Source organism: Telopea speciosissima, chromosome 2 (assembly GCF_018873765.1).
Source record: "Telopea speciosissima isolate NSW1024214 ecotype Mountain lineage chromosome 2, Tspe_v1, whole genome shotgun sequence".
Taxonomy (NCBI): domain Eukaryota; kingdom Viridiplantae; phylum Streptophyta; class Magnoliopsida; order Proteales; family Proteaceae; genus Telopea; species Telopea speciosissima.
In genome coordinates this window covers 81,653,177-81,677,661 of record NC_057917.1, presented here as the reverse complement: position 1 = coordinate 81,677,661, position 24,485 = coordinate 81,653,177, and the positions used below count along the sequence as shown (strand labels likewise).

The following is a 24,485-nucleotide window of genomic DNA, read 5'->3' as shown; positions in this document are numbered from 1 at the left end:
TTTAGATAATTCCTTAGATATCTAATGGTCAGATTTATCATACCATTATGGGGTAAAATTAAATTTCTTACGGGTCACCAATTTTTGTGTAGGAGCACGATCCGTGCACTCAAGGCCAATGAAAGCATATGCATTGGCATCATGGGAGTGAGATTTTCGCCTTTCATGGGAGTGGGAAGGCAGTCATTTTGCAACCCCCTTTGTGTCTGGACATGGACGATATACTCCTCCACATAGAACTTTTTTTTTTTTTTTTGTTATAGAGATTTTTTTCCCAAAATAAAGCATGCAAAAATTTTGTTCCAAATAATTTTCCATCCTTCTTTTTAGTGGGTCCACCAAAAATACCATCTTCTAACTCTATATTTGAATCTTAAATTATGAAGTCTAAACCTAAATCCAAAACCTATTAAATCCCACTATGAACTTAATTGCCTAAGATGAAAACCTGTGAACCCCTACTCCTAAGTTGAAATCCTGTGAACCAGAGAAATGCTAAACCCCCACCCTCAAAATGCATAAAGGTCACCTTAAGACTATGTTTCAAAATGCATAAAGGTCACCTTAAGACTATGTTTAATTTCAGATTTTATTCTGAAATTTTGGATTCTGACCCAATTTTAGAATCCTAAAATTTTACATTGGTTGTGAGAATTCCAGTGTCTTGTTTTATTAGGGGTGAAACAACGCTGGGTATTTTAAAACCCCAGCCCAACTCAGTCCTGAGGTCGGGCTGAGATATCTCAGCCCAGGCCCAATCTTGTTGGGTTCAGTCCAGACCAGTCCGGCCTTGATTGACCCAAATCGGATCAGGTTGGGCCAGAGGCTGACCCTGATTTTTTAAAAAGTCGGATTGGTCTTGATTCTATGCATTAAAAAAAACAACCATGACTGACATTGCATATTGAACATATACAACTTTACATCACAATTCTATAAAATATGAAAGATTCTGGTGAGATGTTATTTTACGATTTAATCCCAAAACTTAAAATGTTAAAAAAATGGGTTCCTTAAAAGTCCTTTTACTAAAGATTGGGCACCACTAGTGTACTTTACCCAATACTTTAATCAAACTTTTGTTCAATAAACAATTACACTCTAAAAAAAATTGTGAAAGGTAAAGTATAACCTAACATAAGGCAAATCGGACCTGACCAGACCAAGGCCTCAGGCCTTGGTCTGGCCTGACCCTAATCCAGGGCTTGAAAATTTCAACCCTAACACACCCTTTGGATTAAAAAATCCGTATTCGGCTGAGGGCGGGCTCGGGCAGATAGAGCCAAACTTACACCCCTCATATATTATTAACATAGGTTCTGTATGGTAACGCTCTTTTTTAGTGTTTCTGGCATTTTTTCGTTTTTTTGGAATAGAAACACGTTAAAATCTGAATGATATTTCTGATTCAATTTTTTGTTTTTTTTTAAACGAATTGGGTTTTTGACCCACTTTTAACCCACATTTGCAAAACACCAAATTGGTGTTTCTCACGTAGTAGAAACACTTCTACCAATTTTCGGAGAAACACAAGTCCGATTGAGGTTAATGAGGGCAAAACTGGAATTTGTCATCTAAACATAACAATATTTGTTTTTCCCCCAAAAACCTCATAATCGTCGCTCTTCTTCGCTTGACCTCTGCAAATCCGAGAAAACCTCTAGTGCGAAGAGAAGCGCAATCCACCTTTGCAATTCTCCATCCCGCCCAACCTCTGCCGCAGAATAAAGTTCCTCGATTTCATTCTTCCGGTGAGTTCATCCTCCCTTCCTCCGGTAAGTTTTGTGCTTTTTTGTTTTCGTTTTTCGTTTTCCTTTTCTTCTGCTTGTCTTTCTTCTTGTGTTTTTTTTTTTTTTTTTTTTCCTTCTTTCTTCTTCTCCTCATCTCTTCCTACTTGTTGTTTCAAAAGAAGAAAAAAAATTGGAAGAGAAGGTGAAGAGCATACCTCATCTTCTGGCAACAAACCCAAGAAAAAATTCTGGTTATAAGTCTCAATCTTCGATTGGCTCGTCAGAATCATCTGAAACTCTCAAGGTTTGTTCTTCTATTCCTGATCTCGGTTCGGTAGTAATCTTGGACTTGCTGATTTTCTTTATTTGAATCTTTAAACAAGTATAATCGGGAGGTCAAGTTTCATTACTGATTTGTATGCTGTGTTTACATATCTGATTTTGAGTTGGGCATTATCGTGGAGGTTACAAGGAAGAGAATATTCTGGTATACGCTGCTGGATGGTATACTGTTTTGGTATATCCTACAGTAATCTGTCTAGAGTTATTCTCTATTGGGTTGTATTGTGAGGCTAGATCATCCTAGATTTGGCTTTGCATTAGACTTAGAAAGAGAAATTTCAATGGAAGTGGTGAACCATTTTCTTGGTTGCACAATGCTGTCTCACTTTTGTTGGGATTGGAATGGTTTATTTGGATTGAGTCATCGTATGACTCAATCATCTCAAGTCCTAGTAGTATTATGCTTCATTTTTATTAATATTGAGTTTGATGGTACTTAGATACTACAGCAACAGAAAATCATCACTACCAATAGCTTAAAACAAGCACCACTAAAGAAACATACCATCAGATGAGCCAAAAAAAACCCTTCCAAAAAGAAGAAGGAAAAAGCTAGAGAGAGATCCAACGATCAGGCTCTTCAACAAAACAAACCAGGGGTTGAGACATGAAAATCCTCTGTTTTTTGGTCTAGAATTGATTCACATATCTGCAGAATTAGTGACAACCAAATAAAATTTCCAAATTATGTGTGTGTTAGAATTGGTGGGCAAAGCTTGCACATCAAAACATGATTCTGGAATTCTAAGAATTGAGCTTTTATAGAAAGGAACAAATCATGAAGGGAGTGTTGGGGGACCTCTTGCTTGTAAATTTTGTAGGTAACTCGGGTACGTTTTTTGCCCAAAATAAAGTGTTAGATTATGCTGTTCTTTGGCTGCATTCTACAGATTTTGAGTTATTATTGGGTAAGAATGATGTTTATGATTATATGTTGAGTTTAGGTTTGAAGAAAATAGGTGATTTTTATGAAGGCATGCCCTTTGCATGATCTCTTAAAATAGGTGATTTTGAAGACTTGTGTTTCGCTGGCATCCCCTACCCCGTTATGCATGGAATGTACAAATGACCTTCCTTAGTTTAATGAAGTTTTTCTTTTTATCGGAAAAAAATAAAAAAAAAAAGCCATGGTGTAGGTGGTAATTATGTAATTTTTGGTAAACAACAGAAACGATTCTATTAAGTGCGACCTATACAGATTTCTGTTTCTTCTAACTTCAGAAACGATTTTTTTTTCTGGGTTATCATACAGCATTTCAGGACCCAAAATTGCTTAATCAACACAGAAACACATAAAAATATACCGGACCCAAAAGCGCTAAAAAAAAAACAGAAGCATTACCATAGAGAGCCATAGTGGCCAAACTTGAGTTATCGGGTGGACAGAGAAATTGGTATATAAAGTCAAGGTCTTATTAAGCCTCATAAAATCCTACCACTTTTAATTTCCCAAAAAATTAATAATAATCTTACACTTTATAAACACCCGCTTTTCGTAGGGTGGACTGTGGACATAAAAAATGTGATCACAGAAATATCATAAAACCCACATGATAGCAAGAGCGAGAACTTCATGTATAGTGAATGAGGTACGGCTGAGCCTGAGAAGCTCTATCCAAATAAAAGAGGTGGGAGACTTTATGGAAAGATTCCAATCTGATATTTTTAAGGGCCTCATTGATCTTTTCTTCTTTTTTTTTCCCAAAATTCAGTTACATTCAATACAATTCACGTGATGCTGGAAGAAATATTGCAAAAGTAGGTGCAAATGCCTGAAAATCTCTATAAATAGAACTGCTGCTTTATGCCTTCAACAAAGAACATGATTCTTGAATGGTTAGGGATGGGAAGAAGCGAACCATTTCTCTACCAGAGGGAAAGAGATGGTTCAGTTTCTTTGGTTATTCCCCTTCAAGGTTTCATAGGAGGGAGGATGAACATGGAAATTGAACGTGAGAATTGCAGGACACTAAACTGTAAAAAAAATTTATGAATTTTGTGTCAAGAACCAGTTTAGTTTCCTCCAATATCTCACCTTGAATTGTTTGTGAGAAAATAGTATAAGTGGTATTTGGAAAACTGAAACATCATCTTTCTTACCTTGTGGAAATTTCAGCATGGATTTTGAATGTGAGAATTGGAGAGAACCAAATTGCTTCCAACTCATAACAGAGTCAGCCAGTTTGATTTTCTCCAATGTCTTACCTTCAATGATTCGTGAAAGAAGCATGGGTTTCTAATGTGGGAAAATTGTGTTGCAATCTAAGCTTTTAGCATCACCCCAAAATATAATCCACTTTGTGCTTACCTGCAAATAGAGATGACCAGCACCCTCACAGCAGCACCCAGCATCATCGACCTCCTGAAGCTTATCATCATGGATTCCTCAAAGAGCCCACCCGTTTCAGAATGGCTCAGCACATACCCAGAAGGACTCAACCCATGATACCTCTCCAAGGCCGCAGAGTATTCTCTTACTCAGACAATGCCATGGTCCAATATGTGCTGGTTTCCAGTTAGACGTCTGGTGCCAATTTCCCAGTTATGATCAGTCTGATATGCTGAGTCTTCCATTGGGAAGGTTCACAACTGCTGAACCAAGTACAGGACCCCAAACCACTCTGCTCGATTTTTATCAAAACCAGGTCAAGACTATTGTGACCAGTTGGTTCAACAAATCAGCCCATTTGGTCATGCGTATCTACCACCAAAGTCAAGTTATTACATAATTTTTTGACATTTTCTGGTCCCCTTGATTGTGTCAGAACACAAGCTCTCACACTAACAAATTTCTGCACAGATTCTATCTTATGCCCTTACAGCAGATTCCTCAATTTCACTGAAAATGAGTTTCAAAGCATTAACTCAATATATAGGCTTGGTGCTCTTTCATCAGCCAAAATCTAACAGGACTGAAATTCTCTTTGTTTAGGCTTCGATAAATTAAGAACTCGGTCAATATAATCTCAGTTCATTTTGTAAGGGCTCTGTTCTCACTCCTAGGGTTTGCTGAGGTCTCAATCGAACTTGAGTGAGCCAACTCCAACTGGCAACAAAGCAGATCAGTAAGGTATTTCTTGTCTATGGTTTTACACATAAATGAATGACTCCTCAGTACTAACAGGCTATGGAAACTTCAATTCCAGTGAAGATCAATCATTCCACGTTTTAGGTTTGTAACCAAGAAATCAAGTCATGCACTCATGTCCACTGAAATTGCAAAGTAGTCAAGCAGGATCGGTGTTACTTCCCACAGACCACATCTCAGTAATAGCTTTGCTGATTGGCTAAAGGACAGAATCCTAATGCCCAGCCCATCCCAATTGAAATTAAACTCAAAACATTATATACCTGGAACTATTGGAAACTTGTAATGATTAGTGCTTTATGATTGGAGTCATTGGACCTTCTAAACCATGGTCTCACAGCACTCCAAGGAAATTTGAGGACTACATCACTCGTAAATGGTCTTAGCACCATCTGGAAAACCTTAAAAATGAATGTAAATGAGGAACAAGAGAGCCAATCAGGGAACACATATATGTTCTTCCATTCAATCAGTGGAAAATGGAGACAGATACAAGTACATGTGAGATATACACACAATGGAAGGGCAGATTCACCCCCCATGGTATCTTAACGAAGTAAATAAATGACACCCAAAATTGGGATATGGAATGTTATTTCATATTCATTCCATTCCCGATCATCCTATTTTTTTTTTCTTCTTCTTCTATTGACACTATTATTTCAATCTACAGTTATCCCAAGTAGAGTTGTAAGTCTGGGTCTTTTGTATCTTCTCAAAAGCAAAGAAGAACATACAACACTTACAGATGAAAGGGCCATGCAGGCCCCAGCTACCCAAGGCGGCAACCTGAACCTCAGTAAAGGGAAGAAAACCCCTGCTGCGACCGGGATGGCAACAACATTGTATGCCATGGCAAACGCATAATTCCATCGGATACGGGAGAAGGTCTTTCTCGATAGATCAATGGCTGCAATGACATCTTCCAAGTTGTTCCTCATCAACACATAATCAGCAGCTTCTATAGCAATATCTGTCCCTGCTCCAATCGCTATCCCAACATCTGCAGCCGCAAGAGCAGGTGAATCATTGATACCATCACCCACCATGGCAACTGTGCTTCCATCTTTCTGAAATGAACGTATAGCATCAACTTTTCCAGATGGCATCACCTCTGCTCTCACATCTTGAATGCCAACCTGCCAGCCATGAATATTTATATTGACCTTATTTATAGCAGGGAAATAATCAGGAGAGCAAAAACATATTCATGGAACAATTAAATCCCCTTGTAACAATTTAATGAGAGAGAGTGAGAGAAGTAAAATCTGTGCTTAAAGAGAATAGAAACTCCCAATTGCACATGCACTTATCAACTCACATGATTTGATGGTTGAGGTTTGGCTATGGAAAGTTTAACCAGAGATGAAACAAACCTCTTTAGCTACAGCCTGTGCTGTCCTCCAGTTGTCCCCCGTTACCATTACTGGTCGGACACCCATATTCTTGAGGCCTTCTACAACAACAGCAGCTTCTCTCTTAAGAGGATCTGCTAATCCCAAAACGCCAATGAGAGTGTCATGATATGCCACAAGTATCCCTGTTTTTCCACTTTCCTCTAATTCTGCCACAAAGCTTTCAGCTTCATCGGGTATAGTAACCCCATTTTCAAGCAATAGTTTTCGGTTACCAACCTGTTCATTATACAGTGTCCAACAAAAAACAACATCCATAAAGCACAATTATACTTCCATGATTTCAATTCGAGTACGTGAATGTATTTGAATGAATCATAACGTCAAAAGCTCACCAAAACCCTTTTCCCGTTTATAAAGCACTGCACACCTCTCCCTGGCAAAGCAGAAAAGTCCGAGACATCAAGAAGCCATCCGGAAAAATTAGACTCTTTGTGTTCATTATGGAAATCCTTAGCAGCAGATGGCTCATTGAAGAAATGAAAATGGTGAGCATAATTTACTAATGCCCTCGCCAATGGATGTTCACTGCTAGCCTACATCATCAGCAGAAAAATAGAAGGAACAATTGTCAGTAGAATGTTTAATTCGACGGTTTATGTCCATATCATACCAAGTGAAACAAAAACTAACAATCTTGAAAACAATTATGAGATCTGGACTAACCTCAGCAGAAGCAACGAAAGTAAGGAAATCTCCACGATCAATTTCTGTATAAGTTCTCACTGTTGTGACTGTGGGTCTTCCCTGTGTAAGGGTACCTGTTTTGTCAAATACCACATACTTAACCTTCTGAGCCCTTTCCAAAGCATCTCCTCCTTTTATAAGGACACCATTATTAGCACCAACACCTGTTGCAACCATGACAGCTGTTGGTGTTGCTAAGCCAAGTGCACAAGGACATGCAATCACCACAACTGATATCGCAAACATGAGGGAAAAAACAAAACAGCTGCTGTTTTCAGGTAGCCACTCTTCTGGGTAAATTCCAAATGTCCCACAAATATACCTGCACATTTATCAAAATTAAAACAGAATGGTGTGTATTTAGCAACTACCTCACAATACGCCACAGTAAACTTACCATCCCAAGAGTGTCAGCAATGCCATTGTAACCACTGTAGGAACAAAAATGCTTGCAACCTGAAAGCAAGACAACTGAGTTAAGAACAAGGTTCATGGTTTTCATTCATTTCGGACACCAGAGAACTATAAGAAGCCACACAAGGGAGTAGTTAAACCACGAAACAGAAGAATACAAACATGACAACCAAAGTTAACAATAATATAACTGATTTATTTTCAGGCATGGGGAAGGCTTACTCCACACTCAATGCTTTTCTTTCCTCTTTTTTTTCAGGGGGGGGGGGGGGGTGATGATGAGAGATTGCATTCACCCTATTCTCAGTTTCTCACAGTGGAACCACCATCAGGGGTCAATCCTACTGTATTAAGGATCCCAACCATGCGTCATACAATGTGCATGAGGTGGAATTAGATTTTCTTACCAAAGCTGATTCCATTAATTGCAGTTAGTGTAAAACCTATTTTATAATCTCTCTTGATTTTATCAGATTGCACAATTACAATTGGTATTTTCAATTCCTGAAAGTTGCTGTGTATTTTCATTTCTACCATTATTAAGTTCTCTTCTGTTCCTGTTCCTCTTTGATTTTTGGACAAATAATGAAGACCCCATTATTAAGTCCATCACTTTATCTATTTGGCTTAGCTTAAATTTTATTTTTACTTGATTACTTGCAGTCTTCAATGCTTATGAAATTCAGAGCCAGCTGAAAACTAACTCATCCTAATGGCCAGAAAGGAGGGTGAACCATGGTGGAAGTTAGTCTGCTTGAAAAATCTTAAATTTTTATCAGGAACCAAAGCCAGACGTGCAGCAGAAAGTAAAAACAAATGGTTCCACCATTTGAAGCACCATTCTGGAAGGAGAATCATAAGGGAAAGGGACACTCATGATTATGTCTAAACAAGACAAGCACCCTAACAGAAATCAATTTCTTTATGCAGATAACTATTTAGCTTCAATTGTTTCGATATTAAGACATTTTTTTTGTGAAAGACAACTGTTTAGATTCCCTATCCTCTGAGTGTACCGGGTAAATTCTAAAACACTGATAAACCCATTTTAGAGGAAGAATGAACATATAGGTCAAAGTTTGTAGAATAGGTACAGATTGGTAACTGATGAGGTAGAGGAAACAGAATGAATCAGCAGTGTAAAATAAATCCTGCTCAAAGTACTAGCATTGTACGTAATTTAATCATTTATGGAGGTTATTTTGCTTCCCCCAATTTAACGTAAACCAGTCATGGATGCAGTTGAAACTAACTAGCACATTTATAAGCTAAGACTGGACTACATGTACTTACAAAATCAGCAAATTTCTGAATGGGAGCTTTTGACATCTGCGCTGTCTCAACCAAAGAAATTATCTGACTCAAAACTGTGCTAGACCCCACTTTAGTGGCTTGTACATGAAGAGCACCATGAAAATTCATTGTGCCACCTATAACCACAGAATTGACCTCCTTCAAAACAGGTTTGGATTCACCAGTTACCATACTCTCATCAGCATAACTTGAGCCCCACTCAACCACACCATCAGCAGGAACCTTGGAACCAGGAAGAACTTTTAACGTGTCACCAGGGTGAATTAGCAAAGCATCTATCTCCCTTTCTTGAATACACTTCCCACCTGGAACCCAACATTAAATAAAACAAACCACCAAATTATTGTGAATCAGTATAAAAGGGAAAGGGTGGCTGTGCTCTACCACAGAGTGAAGCAAGAGTAATGCTTCTAAAAACTTATACGGGTGAATCACACCTGCATCTTTGACAAGCAAGATAGCCGTTGCTGGTGCGAGTTCTACCAACTTCTTGATAGCATCTGATGTTTTTCCCTTGGCAAGAATTTCCAAATACTTCCCCAACAGCACAAACGTTATTAGCATGGCACTTGTCTCAAAATATGTTGGAGACCAGAGCCCAGTGAAGGCACCATATAGAAGGGCAAAGACAGAGTAGAAGTAAGAGGCTGAAGTTCCCAGCGCAACCAAAACATCCATGTTTGTCGATCCATTCCTCAGGGCTCTGGCAGCTGCTATGTAGAAGCGCTTGCCAATAACAAATTGAACAATACTTACCAATGTAAATTGTAACCAATCACTCATTAAGAAGGGCCCACATCGCCAAAGCATTAGAGAATAGAAGAAAGGTATGTTGGGACAAACTACCCGTATAAGGAACACAGGAATCTGTAGCCATGTCATCAAATATCGACAGTAAATTGAAAAGGCCAAAGAGAAAAAGATAAGAAACGACAGAATCAAAATAGCAAGCATAATAGGTCATACATTCAAATTACAAAAAAAATCATACTCACACTGAGGAACAGACTAGAAATGAAAAGTTTGAACATATTTGAAGATTCTTCCATATGGTTTGAAGTCATTCTCGAATAAGGGCTCTGGACATTGACTTTAAGTTTTCCATTGCTTCCACCTTCAATCATATCAACTATACATCTGGAACCTATGACTTCAGGATCAAATAGAACTTCTAGTTCGGTCTGATTCTGGTTAAAATTAAATTGTTTCACCCCTTTCATGTCCCTAAGCATGCCATCTAAAATTTGCACATCCACTTCACTGGACAATCCAGCAACCACCAACAAAACCTTATCCTGTTCACCACTCTGTACTAGTGCAGCTTCAAAACCAGCATCTTCTATTGCGTTAACTATATCATCCTTACTAATGACAGAAGGATCAAACTCAACTTCCCCTAGTGAAGTGGCCAAGGCAACAGTTGCTCCGCTGACCCCAGGGAGCTTTCTCAAAATACCTTCAACAGAATTTACACAAGCTGCACATGTCATACCTCCTATCCTGAACTGCCCCAACAACTTTTTTTGTGTTTTTGTTCCAAATGTATTGGGATCTGGTAGAATCTCGGCATCAAAACCCGCATCTTCAATTGCAGTCTTGATGTCTTCATCCTGCACCCAACAGATACAGTTGTAAGTGGGAATGTCAATTGAGTTTCAAGATAATTCCTGGTCCATGTATTTGTAATAGTTATCAAGTATATTGACTAATTAGAAACTAAGCAACAGTCAAGCACAGACGGAGCTGTCCATCATGCAACTTGATGTCTTCATCCCCCGCACCCAAATGACTTTCTTTCTAGTTATCATGTATTAGAGCTACTTCTAAAACCCACAATGTTCTTTATTTATATTTAAAACTTGACTGTGAATTCTTCTTCTTCTTTTAAATTTTCCATTTTTAATTGATTTTACCTGTCATTACGCTATAATTTAGAAACCTATGCTTTCCTTGAACCAATATGAACAATAAGTGTCAGTTTGGACAATGAGAGTACCAATTCCCATGATTTCAGGAAACATGCTCAAGGATAAAATCTAGTGCTCAATGGCATTTTCAGTCCCGACAACAATGAGTTGTTTTTATGATTTGTGGAGTCAAAACATCCACCTATTTAAGTGGGAGGTCAAATGTATTCAATTTCCATGCTGATGATCAACATCACCAGATTTAACACGAAACTGAAGTAATTCTCTGCAGTTTGGATTCTCATGATCCAAACTCAGCCTAAAAGTTTTCTTATGGACAAGACAAACAGAATGAATAACCATTAGAGTCTCTAGGAGAGGAACTACAATGTAGGTATGCTAAGATGGCATTAATTGTCGATAATTGATGCAAAGCAAGGTGGATCCATTGCTATCACTCAATGTTAACAACCTATAAAAATTAAAAGGACTAACTAAAAATTCAGAATACCACACCACATCCAGCCCCATACCCCAAGAATTTTAAAAACGAGAAGTAAAGAACTGCAACACAGAGAAGGAGATTTCCCAAAAAATAAAAACTACCCAATGATAATCACAAACAACAAAAAGAGTTTTTCCTTTTGAGAACTTGAAGAATAGAAGCCAGGAATCCCAGCCAATAAGTCAACACATATACGCTCATAAATCAAAGAGAATCAAATCACGTGAACCTTTTCTCATACAAATAGAACAACCAAATATTCCTTAATGCGAACCAAATTCTCAAAATCCAAAAACGACCCCCAAATAAGTTACCAACCAATAAACACATAAAACGAAAGGAAATAAGAATCATGTATTTGAAAGACAAACCTTAACCAATCTGTAATCAAACACCACATCCGCCTTGTTCTGAAGCAAAGCAACAGAAGCCCTTACAACCCCACGGATTCCAACAAGGGCTGCCTCCACAGAATTGGAGCAAGCAGCGCAGGTCATCCCCAAGACACTAACTTGAATTCTCCTCATACCCTCTTCCACATTACCTTTCTTCTCCCTCTCTTCTCTCTCATAAGAATCCAAAAGCCTCACATCTTCAAGGTCGCCGGTATCATCCACCGGAACGACAGTCCCCGGCGTTCTTCCAACACCAGGAACCGGCATGAGCTGAAGGTCTCTGATACTCGGAGCCATTAGAGGATCCGATAAGAGACCCAAAACACAGCGAAGTTCAAAAGAGGAGACCTTTCTTGTTTGCAAATTCCAAGTTGTAGCAGCTCCCGCCGAAGTCGCTGCTGTCGATAGCGGAGAAGGAGAAGGTATTAGTAGAATTAAGAGTCTTTTATTTGACTGGAATACCCTTAAAAATATCATTTTAGTGACTGGCATATCCCTTGTACTACTCCATTTCGTAGTTTGTACTGCCAATATCCCAAGGACCCAAGCTGTCATTACCTTACCCAAAAAAAAGTTGTATTTGAAAAATAATTTCAACGGTAGGTGACCATATGTTCCCTTCTTTGGGGTCTAATGATCTCAACCGTCCAATTTAAGCTCGAAATAGTGGGAACCACTCAGTAGGATTGCTGGAATTTCTTCTTCGATTCAATGATTACGTGGGTCTATAGTTACTTGTTACCCTTCTTGGATGAGGACTTTTGATCAAGATGGGTCTATGGATCTACCGTCCATTCTAACCTATATTAAGTGGGTCCCATTTATAGGATGGGGCTCCCCCACTAGATGTATCTATTCCTTTTGGGTGGGACCTTTTGATCAAAATTGGAGCAATGAATATAACGTGGAAATGAATCAAATGATGCCTTCTAAAATGTATAAACTATGGAATTGTTTATGGGTCTTACCTAAAAAAGAAAGAAAAAAAAAACAGTTAAGGGGGATGTCTTAGGGACCAGGATCCTCTGTTGTGCCGCAGGATGTGCAGTACAGTAGAGGATTTTTATTCATGTCTTTTTTTTTTTGGTAAAGGAAAGTCTATTCATTAGAATGTGAAGAGCTCGTAGGAGAGTGAGTTAACAACTCAATCACTCATGGAGTGGAAAGAGGCCAGACTGTCGTACACGTACAAGACAGGGCCTTCCTAGCTAGGGAGTTTGTGATACAATTCGCCTCCCTAGGAATGAAAGAGAAAATACAATCCTTGAAATAGGTGGAGATATGGACAACATCAGAAAGGATAGACTGTATGGCTAGTGGAGGAGCTGCAGTGGTGCCTTGGATATATGAGATGAGGGGTTTGCAGTCAGACTCAACAATGATGCTCTCAATGCATTCGAAAATAGTCTCAAGCAGGCCAACCCTCATTGCCAGTGCTTCTCCTTCAATAACTAAAGAGAAGGAGATGACTTCAGATTTTGCAATAATAGGACGCGAGTTGTGATCTCGAATTATCAAGCCTGCTCCACAAAGTAATGGTCAGAGCTCCAGGAACCATCACTGTTGAGTTTGTAAAAAGGAGAGTCTGGTGGGGTCCAAACTGCCTTCACAGATGAGTCAAGAAACTGCTTGTTGATCTGATCGATTTTCTTTGGGGCAGACAGGTGTGCATTCATATATTCCTGGTGATAAGAAGTTGCTGCCCGGATGACGTCCAAAGGAGACCAAATTTTCTGACAGAACTGAAAATCATTCCTTGCTAGCCATAGAGACCACAAAATGTGGCTACAGAGGCTTGAGAAGTCTTTCCACTATGTTTTACGTAGCTTTAGCTCCTTGCTCCAGCTACCTATCCAGTCTTGTATTGTGAAACTTGAAAATTTTGTGATCCGAAAAGCTATAGGGCCTCCAAACCAAACAGCCCGAGCAAAGGGGCAGTGAAGAAACACATGATCTACTGACTCTACCACGTCTCCACAGCGTGCACACTTTGGGTCTACATTTAAGTTCCTGCGACAAAGTTCCTCCCCAATAGCTAGCCCTGACGGACACGCACGCCACAATAGCATCTTCAGCTTTGGTAGAGTGTGGCATCTCCAAATGGACTTCCAAACTGCTGTTGCCGTATCATGCCATTTATTAATCCTAGATGAGGAGGGCTCCGCACCAAAACAGGTATTTGGGATGCTCCTGTTCTTGATATTACATTGTAAATGGTAAGCTGATTTCACCGAATATATCCCATTCTTTGCCGCCCCCCAAACCTAGGTATCTGGACCTGGGAGGAGCGGTATCTGGATTCGAAGGATAGCTTGTTTCACTTCATCATTGAATAAAGCGTCAAGCAAGTCTAGCTTCCAGATGTGATTTTCAGTACAGATCAGCTCATCAACCCACTTAATATTACAGTTTGGAGGGCATTCCTGCTGGACTTTGTAACCAATGAGGGATGGAATCCATCTGTCGTTCCAAATCTGAATGTTAGATCCCCGTCCCTCCTTCCAGATAAGGCCTTGCTCAATAACCTTCCGACCTTCAAGAATACTCCGCCACCCCCATGATGGATTGTTGTTGAGCTTCGCTGTCATAAAGCTGCAGTTTGGATAGTATATTTTTTTCATGAGTAGAGCCCAATCAGTCTCCAGCTCACTATAAAGTTTCCAATCTACTTTTGAAAGAAGGTCAAAATTGTGCAGAAGAGGATCTCTTAGACCAAGCCCCCCATGCTCTTTAGAGTGGCTCAGCTTCTCTCAAGACAGCCAATGAATACCTGAGACTTCATTGAAACCTCCCCAAAAGAATCTAGTTGCTTCCTTTCGAGTACGATCATGAATGGACACAGGTAATTTGAAATGAGAGGCAGCATAGTTCATGGTTGGTAGCACCAAAACCTTCAACAGAGTCTCTCTTCCTGTAGGAGAGAGGTACTTTTGTGCCCAACCATGGATCTTCTTACTGGTCCGATCATTCAGATCATGGAATAAAGCCACCTTATTGATCCCTAAGTGTGATGGAAGTCCCAGATACTTCTGTAGCCCATCACCATAAGAGATTTTCCAGACTCTGCTGAACCACCTTTTAAACCGGTTTGGTGTACTTGGGCTGAAACAAAGTGTAGACTTCCTCTTGTTGATCTACTGTTCAGTAGCCTTACAAAATAAATCAACACAGTCCTTTAGGCCAAACAGCTCTTCAACCCTTAGCTCTGAGAAGATGAGACAATCATCGGCAAATAAGAGGTGGATGAGAGGCTGAGTTCGATTGTGAATTCTGATGCCTTTGATAAGATGATTCCCCTCAGTAGCCTTCAGAGTGCTACTTAATGCTTGCATACAGAGAATGAAAAGGGCAGGGGAGATAGGATCCCCTTGTCTGATTCCACGAGTAGGTTGCACCTCACATCGTTGTGCCCCATTAATAAGAATAGAGTAGCGCATTGTGGTGACACATTTCATAACAAGAGTAATAAAGAAGAAGCAGAATCCCAACTGGGTAAGGAGTCTCCTAAAAAATTCCCACTCGATACGATCAAAAGCACGCCTCATATCTAATTTTGCTGCAAACAAATGGGTCCTTCCTTTCGTCTTTCGTTTGATGTAATGGAAACATTCATGAATCGTAAATCGGATATGCTTCTTCCAGGCACAAAAGCAGACTGTGTTGTGGCAATTGTGGGTGGAAGGATGAGCTTGAGCCGAGTAGCCAAAACTTTGGTAATAACTTTAACTGCAACCCCACAAAGGCTTATTGGCCTAAACTGTTCAACACCAGTTGGATTTTCAACCTTAAGGATTAAGCATATGAGGGTATCGTTGCTTCCCTGAGGTAGTTTTCCAGAATTGAAGAAAGTGGAAGGTTTAAAAATTGAAAAAAATAAAGAGGGGAAGAGGGTCGCAAAGAACGCTACTTGGTCGTACATGGCCCTGCGTCCAGAGTTTAGGTACAATAGCGCTAAATGAATGCCCTGCCCCCAAGAAAAGTCAGAAAACCTATCCCTTGTGATGCTCACATACATGCTCTCATTGGCCCCCATGCTAACACAGGCCATGCGACCAGGTAGTATTGTATTGCCTAAAAAACATATAAGGTAAAGGGTTCTCTGAACCAATGACATAGAAAAACATAATAATAAGGTGCAGTGGAAGGGTACTTCATCGAATGTCTTTTGTGCGTAGTTTTAGTGCATGGTATCAGATTGTATAACGATACTTGCATAATCGATACAATACCGATATGATATCAGCACGGATTTACCTTAGTGGACAAATTTGCTCATAATTTTCCTTACAAAAACAGGTTTTTTTATTGTTTTATCCTTTATTTGTACTGTGTGGCGATACAGTATCGCCACGGTATCAAGATTGGTGAATACCGTGCTACGATACCGATACCTCAAACCATGCTTATGTTTGGTACAGGTTTTTCTCATTGAAGGTCTTATGCGTGATCGTACAACCATGTACGGCTGTGCAAAGAGCTTTTGCCATAACTTATTGTAAGAATAAAAAATTTAAAAAGGAATGATGCAGTAAGTTTGTTGGTAATTTACCCAAAAAAAAAAAAGTTTGTTGGTCCTGTCAATTTGTGTTGTTGGTGATATTTTGGTGCAACGTCAGTATTAGTTAAGGTAGCTAACCAGCCCATCACAAATAGAAGGCTTCGTAAGATTTCAACTTCAAAGAGTGGTTTAGGTTTGAATCACGGTCCCAGCAGATAAAGCCTTTGTTGGTTGACACGTGTTGAGTAGTTAGACTACTTTTGAGAATTTTGTGGAGATACAAGAGTGGCCATTTCGTTAAGGAAAGCCCAAAAGCCCACCCACTTCACTTTAAATAAAATAAATATTTTTGTTGCAGAAATTTGGGTAAGGGTGTGGACCCCCACCCCCCACTCCTTAATCCAATAATTGTTATCCAAGAATAAATATTCATGATCCACAATTGCAACCCAAAAGATCTGGACCGTCTAATAATATATGATTCAGTGTTTTGAGCCTACGATGACCAAATGATCATAACCGTTAATTAAGCCGTAATAATATCTATCCTAAGATTGAAAAAAACATGCTAGAGGGATGTAGGTCCGACTTAAATTAAATAGTTGAGCTTGAGATCGGTCCAACTGATTACTAAACATGTTGGGCTCAAACACTGACCAATTAATAAGTGGATGTTGTTGATGCAAAATAGTGGTTCGATTGTCATCAGATTGGGATGGACATGGCCCATTTAAGTTTATTTCTAGTTCGTTTGAGGACTATTTATTTTATAGCCTGATTAGCCAATGAGTCCGATTATGGATGGATTGGTAATCAATCGATTAAATAAAAATGTGTCCATGGCTTGGCGTACGAAGCCTAATTACCCAAATAGGCGAAAACAACCTTAAATTGATGGAAACCGATTGAAAGTTGAAACCGACCAAACTCGACCGATTGCACCCGGGCTACTTTTGTGGTTCTTAAGTGAAATTGACCAAAATGCCCACCAAATGCTCTTCCAAACCTCCCTTTGTTTACAAGGTACGCAATCCAATCTAATCTCACCCAATATATATGAGAGAGACGACGTCGTCCCAAACATTTTTCCTTCTCTATCTTTTTCTTCATTGGCTTTTAGAAGCAATTGAAGGTGGGGTGGTGGGACTTGGCAGAAGAATCCATTTTTCATTTCAAATCTAACATAACTTTATCACGCCATTATCTTTTTAGTCATATAACATTAAGAGCAAACACTGAAAGAAAGAAAGATGCGATTTAATTAAAAGTGAAGCTAACTTCCAATTAAGGAGGAATTAAGTGCAAATTAAACAATCATGCTGGCCGGGCCCCCCGCGGGCCCCCCCCGCGGGCCGGGGGGGGGGGGGGGGGGGGGGCCCGGGCCCCGGCCGCCACGCCGGCCAACCGTGGCCCCCGGGCTCCCTGGGGGGGGGCACCAGGGCTCACGGGCGGAACACCCGGGGGGGCCACCCCCCAGGGCGGCCTCGCCACCGCGCACCGGCGGCTCCGGCCCCGGCCTACCTGCGCGCGCCACTGGCCCCTCGGCGGCCTCGCTCTTCCCCCTCACCTAGGCCGCCACCTCCGGGCGGCCTCACCGCGGCCTCCCTAGGCACGACCCACACCGGGGCCTGGGGCGGGGGCACACCCCGGGCGCCCTCTCCCCCCCCCGGAAACATTGGGCAACGAGGTGGGGCACCCACCTATGCCCGTCGTATCGCTGACTCGTCACCACGGACTGAGCCCGCGGCTTAGAAGTCATGTCACCAGGCGATTCAAGCACCAAGGCGTTATCACTTCACACGGGGTATCTATCCAACAAGGATCTTGATACCACTAGGACAGCCTCCTCGCCGCGGGAGGTGATCAATACGGGGGGGGGGGGGGGGGGGGGGGGGGGGGGGGGGGGAGAGCCGGGCCGCCGTTGCCCAGGCCTCTGTCCAATTAACGCTCCTGACAATCGTCAAGCGGGACTTCCCACCGCCATATGCTACTATGGGGTGCAAGGCAGACACAACCCTATCAGGGGACATATCTAAAACTCATCTTGAATAATCACTATTCATCTATTGTGGCCAGGAGATCTAACTTTGGCATCGCGAGAGCCCTTAGGGGACCACACCGGTTCTCTCTCAAGACGCCTTTGGTCCACTTGCGGTGGGACGGCACTTTCAGGATCATTTCGGCGATTTTCTTGGCGACACATGGAATGAATCATTGCGGCTCTTTATGAGATTGGATTCCATTTCTATGGACTTTAAGGGTGTACGAGAATGGTTCTTGTTTGAAAACCTGATCCAGCCTCACTCTTTAGGGGGTTATCGGGTTGATTTGTTCCAAGGTGTTGTTGAATGAATAGTTTTACATCGGTTATCTCTAAAGTTTTCTATTGTCTCGTATGTATGTGATTCCTTTCATGTAATAGTTCGAACATTTGGATTTGATATTAAGATTGTATATATTAGAGCATGTCTCTGTTCTATTTTCCATGCATATATTACACATCTACGTAGTTTTGTCCTACCTACACATGAGGATAAATGTAACCCCTCAAATTTTATGTTGCCACATATATTTAGAAGTGTTACTATTCTAAAGTTCTACGTTGCCGCATATACCTATTACCTATTAGTTCTTACATTGAATAGTTCAAACTTTTGGATTGAATATTTACTTACTGCTTGAGGAGGTTAGGCTTGTTTAATCACTTAGTGTAGATTAGAGGTTGTTTGCTTTACAATTTTCATGCATTGTGGTTCATTTTTTGTTGATCATCAAAACAAGAAAAAAAGAAAACAAAAAAAAGATCACTTTAGTGAGTTAACCTTATTGGTTTAGGATTGACCTGGAGAATTATGAAAGTATTGCATCGATGACTGAAAGGTAGTCATGACTCATGAGTCCAATATTGCAAATGAATGGACAAGAAGACCATTTCGCACCAAATAATAAACGAGAGAGAGAGAGAAAGAGAGAGAGAGAGAGAGAGAGAGAGAGAGAAATTCAAAACATCTCGAACCTTAGGCATGAACAATGGAGCCATTCTATGTCTACTTGTCTACCACTTGTGTGAATAAGTTGTGTCCAACAAATAAACCACTTCTTATCTGTCCAGATTAGATACACTAGCTTTTGTGAGTGGTGTAAAGTAATTAACGAGGACTTATTTGATCTTGTAATCTATCTTAATTACCTCATCAAGCAATTAATCCTCCCATGTTCTGTAACTTCATTATTAACCTATAGCTTTCATAATCCTTATGGGCTTTGAAAGGGAAGATCCCCCAGCAGTTGGTTCCTAATGAATTGCTAATTACTTTATTATACAATACCATCAGCTTTAATTTGGTGCGAATTAATTTTGAACCATAATTGAAAAACCAGGTTTTTTGACTCAACTCATCCTTTTTAAAACCTTGTGAGTCAAGCGAGTCAAATCTAGTCAGGACAAGTCATGTTTTGTCTTCTTTTTTTTTTTAATATATCTTCTTTCTTCTCTTTCTTTTTCTCCGAGTGAGGAAGGATTGAGGCTATGCTGGATCTAGATCCTCTACTGCCGAGCTGCCCGGCAGGACCGTGCTGCCCAGACACGGTGCTGCATGCAATGACCACCTTACCCCTACTCGGGCAAGGCATTTGGGTAGGGGTAAGGCAAACATTGCGCGCAACACCGTGTCTGGGCAGTACGGTCCTGTCGGGTAGCTCGGCAGTAGAGGATCCAAATTGGGCTACGGTTGCTTCACAATGAGAAGAAAAAAAGAGGACTAATATTGAAGACAATAAACAAAAATTCTAGGGTTTTGCTTAGTTTAAATCAAACTTATGATCTATGAATAGTATATATGGTCCAATAAATAAATAAAACAGACTAAGTAAGTTTCAGATGACTCGGGCAAAAACACCGAACCAATAAAAACTCGGGCTGAGTCGGACTTGATATGGTCATTGACTCATTTCTTAAACCTCCTAATTAGGTTTTACGTTTTATTGACTTAACTCGGATGACTCACTCGAGTCAAAGCTTGGTTTTCCAACTATGATTTGAACTGTACTTAGTATTCTTTTTCATGGAAGAAGGACTCCAACCTTGTTTTATGTTAGGGACAAAGAAGGTTGCCAAATTGCGTAGTGCTTGAGGCTAAACACAGGAAGGGTGAAATGACCGCACTGCCCCCATGAAATGAAAAATTCCACCTCTATTTGATGCTCGTGTGAGACTCTCATTAACCCTCATATTGGTGCAAGGGCCACACAACCTAGCAGTGGTCCTCTGCCCTTTATGCTAGTTATTAAAAACCCTTTTAATAGATAGATGTACTTTATAGGAAAAAAGATGAGTACCAAAATCCATGGTTTATAGGAGATAAAGCATAACCAAGCTTAAAACCATATTTTCCCTTTAATTTTATTTACATAATTATGTTAATGAAGTGAAAATGGTGAATTATGGAGAAAGTTTAGATGGAAAATATCAACGATAAAACTTGGGCCGGTCTAGCCCATGGACTAATCAGTCCTAATCCTGATTTTGTAGCAATTAGCCTGGCCAAACATAGGCCTGAAATCTTTGCAGCCCACCCGTAAACAGTCTGGCATCAGCCTAGTTGTTCAGTGTGGCCCCGCCCAACCTGAAGTACATATTGGGCTATTGGGCTGGGCCTAATATCCAATGGTTGGATTTGCCATGCCGCCCTTTAAAATTTTTTTTTTTTATTTTTTTGTTGTTCGGTAAACATGCAGCTCGGCTGCCCGGATGGATGCACAGGATCTTTTTCGCCCTTTAACGTGCACAAGTAGATGGGCAATCAATACGTCATGAATTTTAGCTATTTTGCCCTCTATTCATATCATTTCACCTGTATCAACTAGGTATTAGTATCAAATTTATCGATACGGCTGATCCAATCCAATACCGATTTCTAAAACCGTGAGAGATACACAATTAATAACTAGTTTTATTGAACTCGATTCCGTTATGATATATGAACGGTAAAAGTAACGATGGATACACAATTACGACTGCACAGTTGATGATAAAAAATACTGCATCCGTCATGTTTGTAAATTTGAAAACTCATCAACCTATTTGGCTTAGTACTCCCACTTAATTTTGTTTATTTCTTCGACCCCTATGTTCCTCTCTTTTAACTATTTGAACATTTGTATATGGTTGTATTTTGATCCCCTTGTCTATTATTTGATCTATCTTCGTTAATTTTGCATTTACTTTGATTATTTCATCTTTATAATTATGTCTTTATCTTACTTGTTCTCTCTTATTCTCTTCTTTCTTTTTTTTCTTTCAAAAATGAATAAAAGAACAATCTCTTTTCCACTAGGGTAAGTATGTATGAATCAATTATATATATAATAGCGTGCACAGCTGGACCATTTTCTGAATTCTCCATGCTCTTCGGTGCGTGGGGCTCCTCTCTAGCACGACACAGCGTGTAGCGTATATCCAATGGTCTGCAGTACATAGGCATGTATTGGGCTGTATGCCCATGCTCTGTAGACCGTTAGATGGTGCGCTACACGCTGTGTCGTGCTACAAAGGACCCAAATCCCTCTTCAGTCCATGATGAAAACATTATTAATACCTTAGGTATGTATAGTGTAATTGAAAGGAGAAAATTAATCTGATCGTCACTTTGAAGGTATTATTTTTTGCTCTCTCTTTTAGAGAAAAAAAAAAAACCCATCAAATAAGCTCTTTTTCTTGTTCTTGTTAAGAGTGGGATGCAGATAAACTGATTCATGTCTTAACCAGGACTTTGGATCTAGACATTAACAATCCACTGATGGTCAGATGGGCCTAAGCAAGCGGTACATGTCTTCTAAGTAAATTGTGATGCCTAGCTCCCAACCACCCGAATCTTCTATTAGTGGTTTGCGGGGGCTGGTTAAGACATGTACCGCTTGCTTGGTTGAGAGGGGTGGAGATAGACTGATTCATGTCTAACCAAGACTTGCTTAGAGAATCATCTTCCTTATTTTAATTGTCTCCTTTATCTGGGGATCTTTGCACCATAAAAAGTAAAAATCATGGGAAAGAGATCGATGCCTGATCCTCTATAGCCTACGTGTGCACTGGTTAATGGGAGTGTGTGCGTAAGCATCACCTTGGGTAGGATTTCTGCTTTTCCATGGGGGCAGTGTGCTCTTCTGTGTCTAGGTGCAGAGCCACGCGGGCCACCCAACCAAGTAGCACTATTTTCCCCAAAATTCATTTATATTTTTGGGAAAAGTAATTAAGAACAGTTGGGCAAAGTACTCTAGCACCTATGTGTCTATCTCTCTCATGAAAGTACCTCGGTGCCTTCCTATGTATGGTATCATTTTGTCACACATCATTAGTGCACTCCCCTATGCCGCTTGCTCAAAGTACCCTTTCCGTATAACTTTCAAATTACAATATTGCGCTTTTGAAGGGTTTGAAAAAGGATCCAGATCCTCTACTACCGAGCTGCCCGACAGAACCGTGCTGCCTAGACACGGTGTTGCGTGCAATGACCGCCTTTCTAGAAATGTTTAAAAAAAAATTAAAAAAATGGACAATCTAACAAATTTAGGATAATAAATATGCGTGTGTGTGTGTGTGTGTGTGTGTGAACTGGAGAGGAGATGGAGTCGGTGGCCCTTGTGACTGTGAGATGGGCTGCTAATGGTGCCCCTATCCTCCATATTCTTCTAGTAATAGTTCCATTTCTCACAAAATAGGCAGGCTTGGTTGTCTATATCAGATTTCCAGCACCTGGAGTGAAAGAAAACGCTCGATTGAATTTTTGAGGCTCTCCATGAGATGAGTGTTGGTGTTGCTGTTTGTGGTGTTCATGGGCCGCCAGTGAAGTATATTAGGTCTAGTTGCATAGTCCTTGCACTCAGACACATGAGTGCGTAAAATTACCATCCACTCCTTGTGAAATAAAAAATTCCATCCATGTATATGCCCATGCGTGCTCTCATTATCTCTCGCAATGGTGTAGGAGCTAAGCGATCTCTTGCCCTTACAAATTTTAGGCCCAAGCTTTTTACTATCTATTGGACGAGAGGAGATGAACACTTTCTCCCCAAAACAACGTCAAGTATCAATTTCTATCTTTTGGGAAGGAGTGGTGGTTGGGGTTAGAACCATTATTCCAAGGTCACTATAACATTCAAACTCTCCATTAGTTTACTTGTCTAAGAAATGGATGGCTCTATTAAAATCTTTACCATTAATTAGGTTGTGTTTGGTATACATTCTAGGTCAAGAATATGTTCTAGGAGCCCGCAAAAAAATGGAATGCACCCATTCCGCATTCTAGCTGAAAACAAGAATATCCATGCCAAATAGCATTCTCATTATATGTCAGGAATGCATTTTCTAAGGATGCATTTCAAGAATACATACCAACCACAGCCTTCATTTAAAAACTCCATAAATATAATCTTAAATAGTAATGGAAATGGAATAAAATCAGTATACTTCTTGGTAGTTTTAGATGATACATTTCATTTTATCTGGATAAATATCCAAAATTACCAATAAGAAATTGGACTGAGTTTTCTCCACCTATGGGAAATGGGATTTCGTTCACTATGGTGCGGAAGAGGTCGAGAAAAAGATATCAAGAGGGTATTTTAGAACATACAAAAACCCTAGAAGGGGTTTATAAACCTCAGAATGGTGGGTTAATTGTCCTCTATTGATCAAGGGAAACTTAATCCTAAGAAATTCTAATAGAATTTGAATTTTTAACAGTCAATTTTTTTTTTTTTTGGGATGGGGGGGGGGGGGGGGTGTTAGGGAAACTGTCCTCCATGTTGCAAGAGGGCAGTTCAAGTTCTTTTTTCTTTTGGTTCTGGTACCACAGACTTGAGGTTCAAATTGGATTGGCATAAGAATCAACCATATACCAAACCTTAGCTCTTCTGTGAATTCTGACTTTGGGACAAGAATTGGCAAGATTTAATGTTATCTATTGGAATAGATAAGGGCAAAGCATGAATTTTTTGAGGTTCCCAAAGCACCTATATGTTTAGTAGGGTGGTAGACCTATGAAGTAGGAGTCAAAGAGTGGATAAAGACAAGTCCCAATGGTCAAGCTAATGGACAATGATAGGGACTGGAATGCCTGATGTTGAGTCCTTCTCCCACATAGAAGAGGACACAGAGAGTGACAAACATGTCTATTTACTTAGATATAAAAG

General features: G+C 40.2%; 1 protein-coding gene across 1 annotated transcript; it reads right to left on the bottom strand.

The window, feature by feature from the left end:
• Positions 1-5,603: 5,603 nt before the first annotated feature.
• On the bottom strand, positions 5,604-12,148 carry LOC122651996 (copper-transporting ATPase RAN1-like). Its single transcript, XM_043845611.1, has 9 exons — positions 11,774-12,148; positions 9,986-10,600; positions 9,428-9,857; positions 8,970-9,295; positions 7,660-7,718; positions 7,242-7,584; positions 6,911-7,111; positions 6,537-6,794; positions 5,604-6,299 (listed from the first exon to the last, which is right to left on the bottom strand). The coding sequence occupies exons 1-9, from the start codon at positions 12,092-12,094 to the stop codon at positions 5,823-5,825; spliced, it is 3,030 nt and encodes a 1,009-aa protein (XP_043701546.1). The 5' UTR covers positions 12,095-12,148; the 3' UTR covers positions 5,604-5,822.
• Positions 12,149-24,485: the final 12,337 nt, after the last annotated feature.

Bases quoted from the DNA above. Each gene is read 5' to 3' on its own strand.
- LOC122651996 (XM_043845611.1), bottom strand. From the start codon at position 12,094: ATGGCTCCGAGTATCAGAGACCTTCAGCTCATGCCGGTTCCTGGTGTT. The intron at 7,585-7,659 runs GTAAGTTTACTG...ATAAATGTGCAG, and splicing joins TTGCTGACACTCTTGGGATG to GTATATTTGTGGGACATTTG. The intron at 7,112-7,241 runs GTTAGTCCAGAT...CTGATGATGTAG, and splicing joins CTTTCGTTGCTTCTGCTGAG to GCTAGCAGTGAACATCCATT.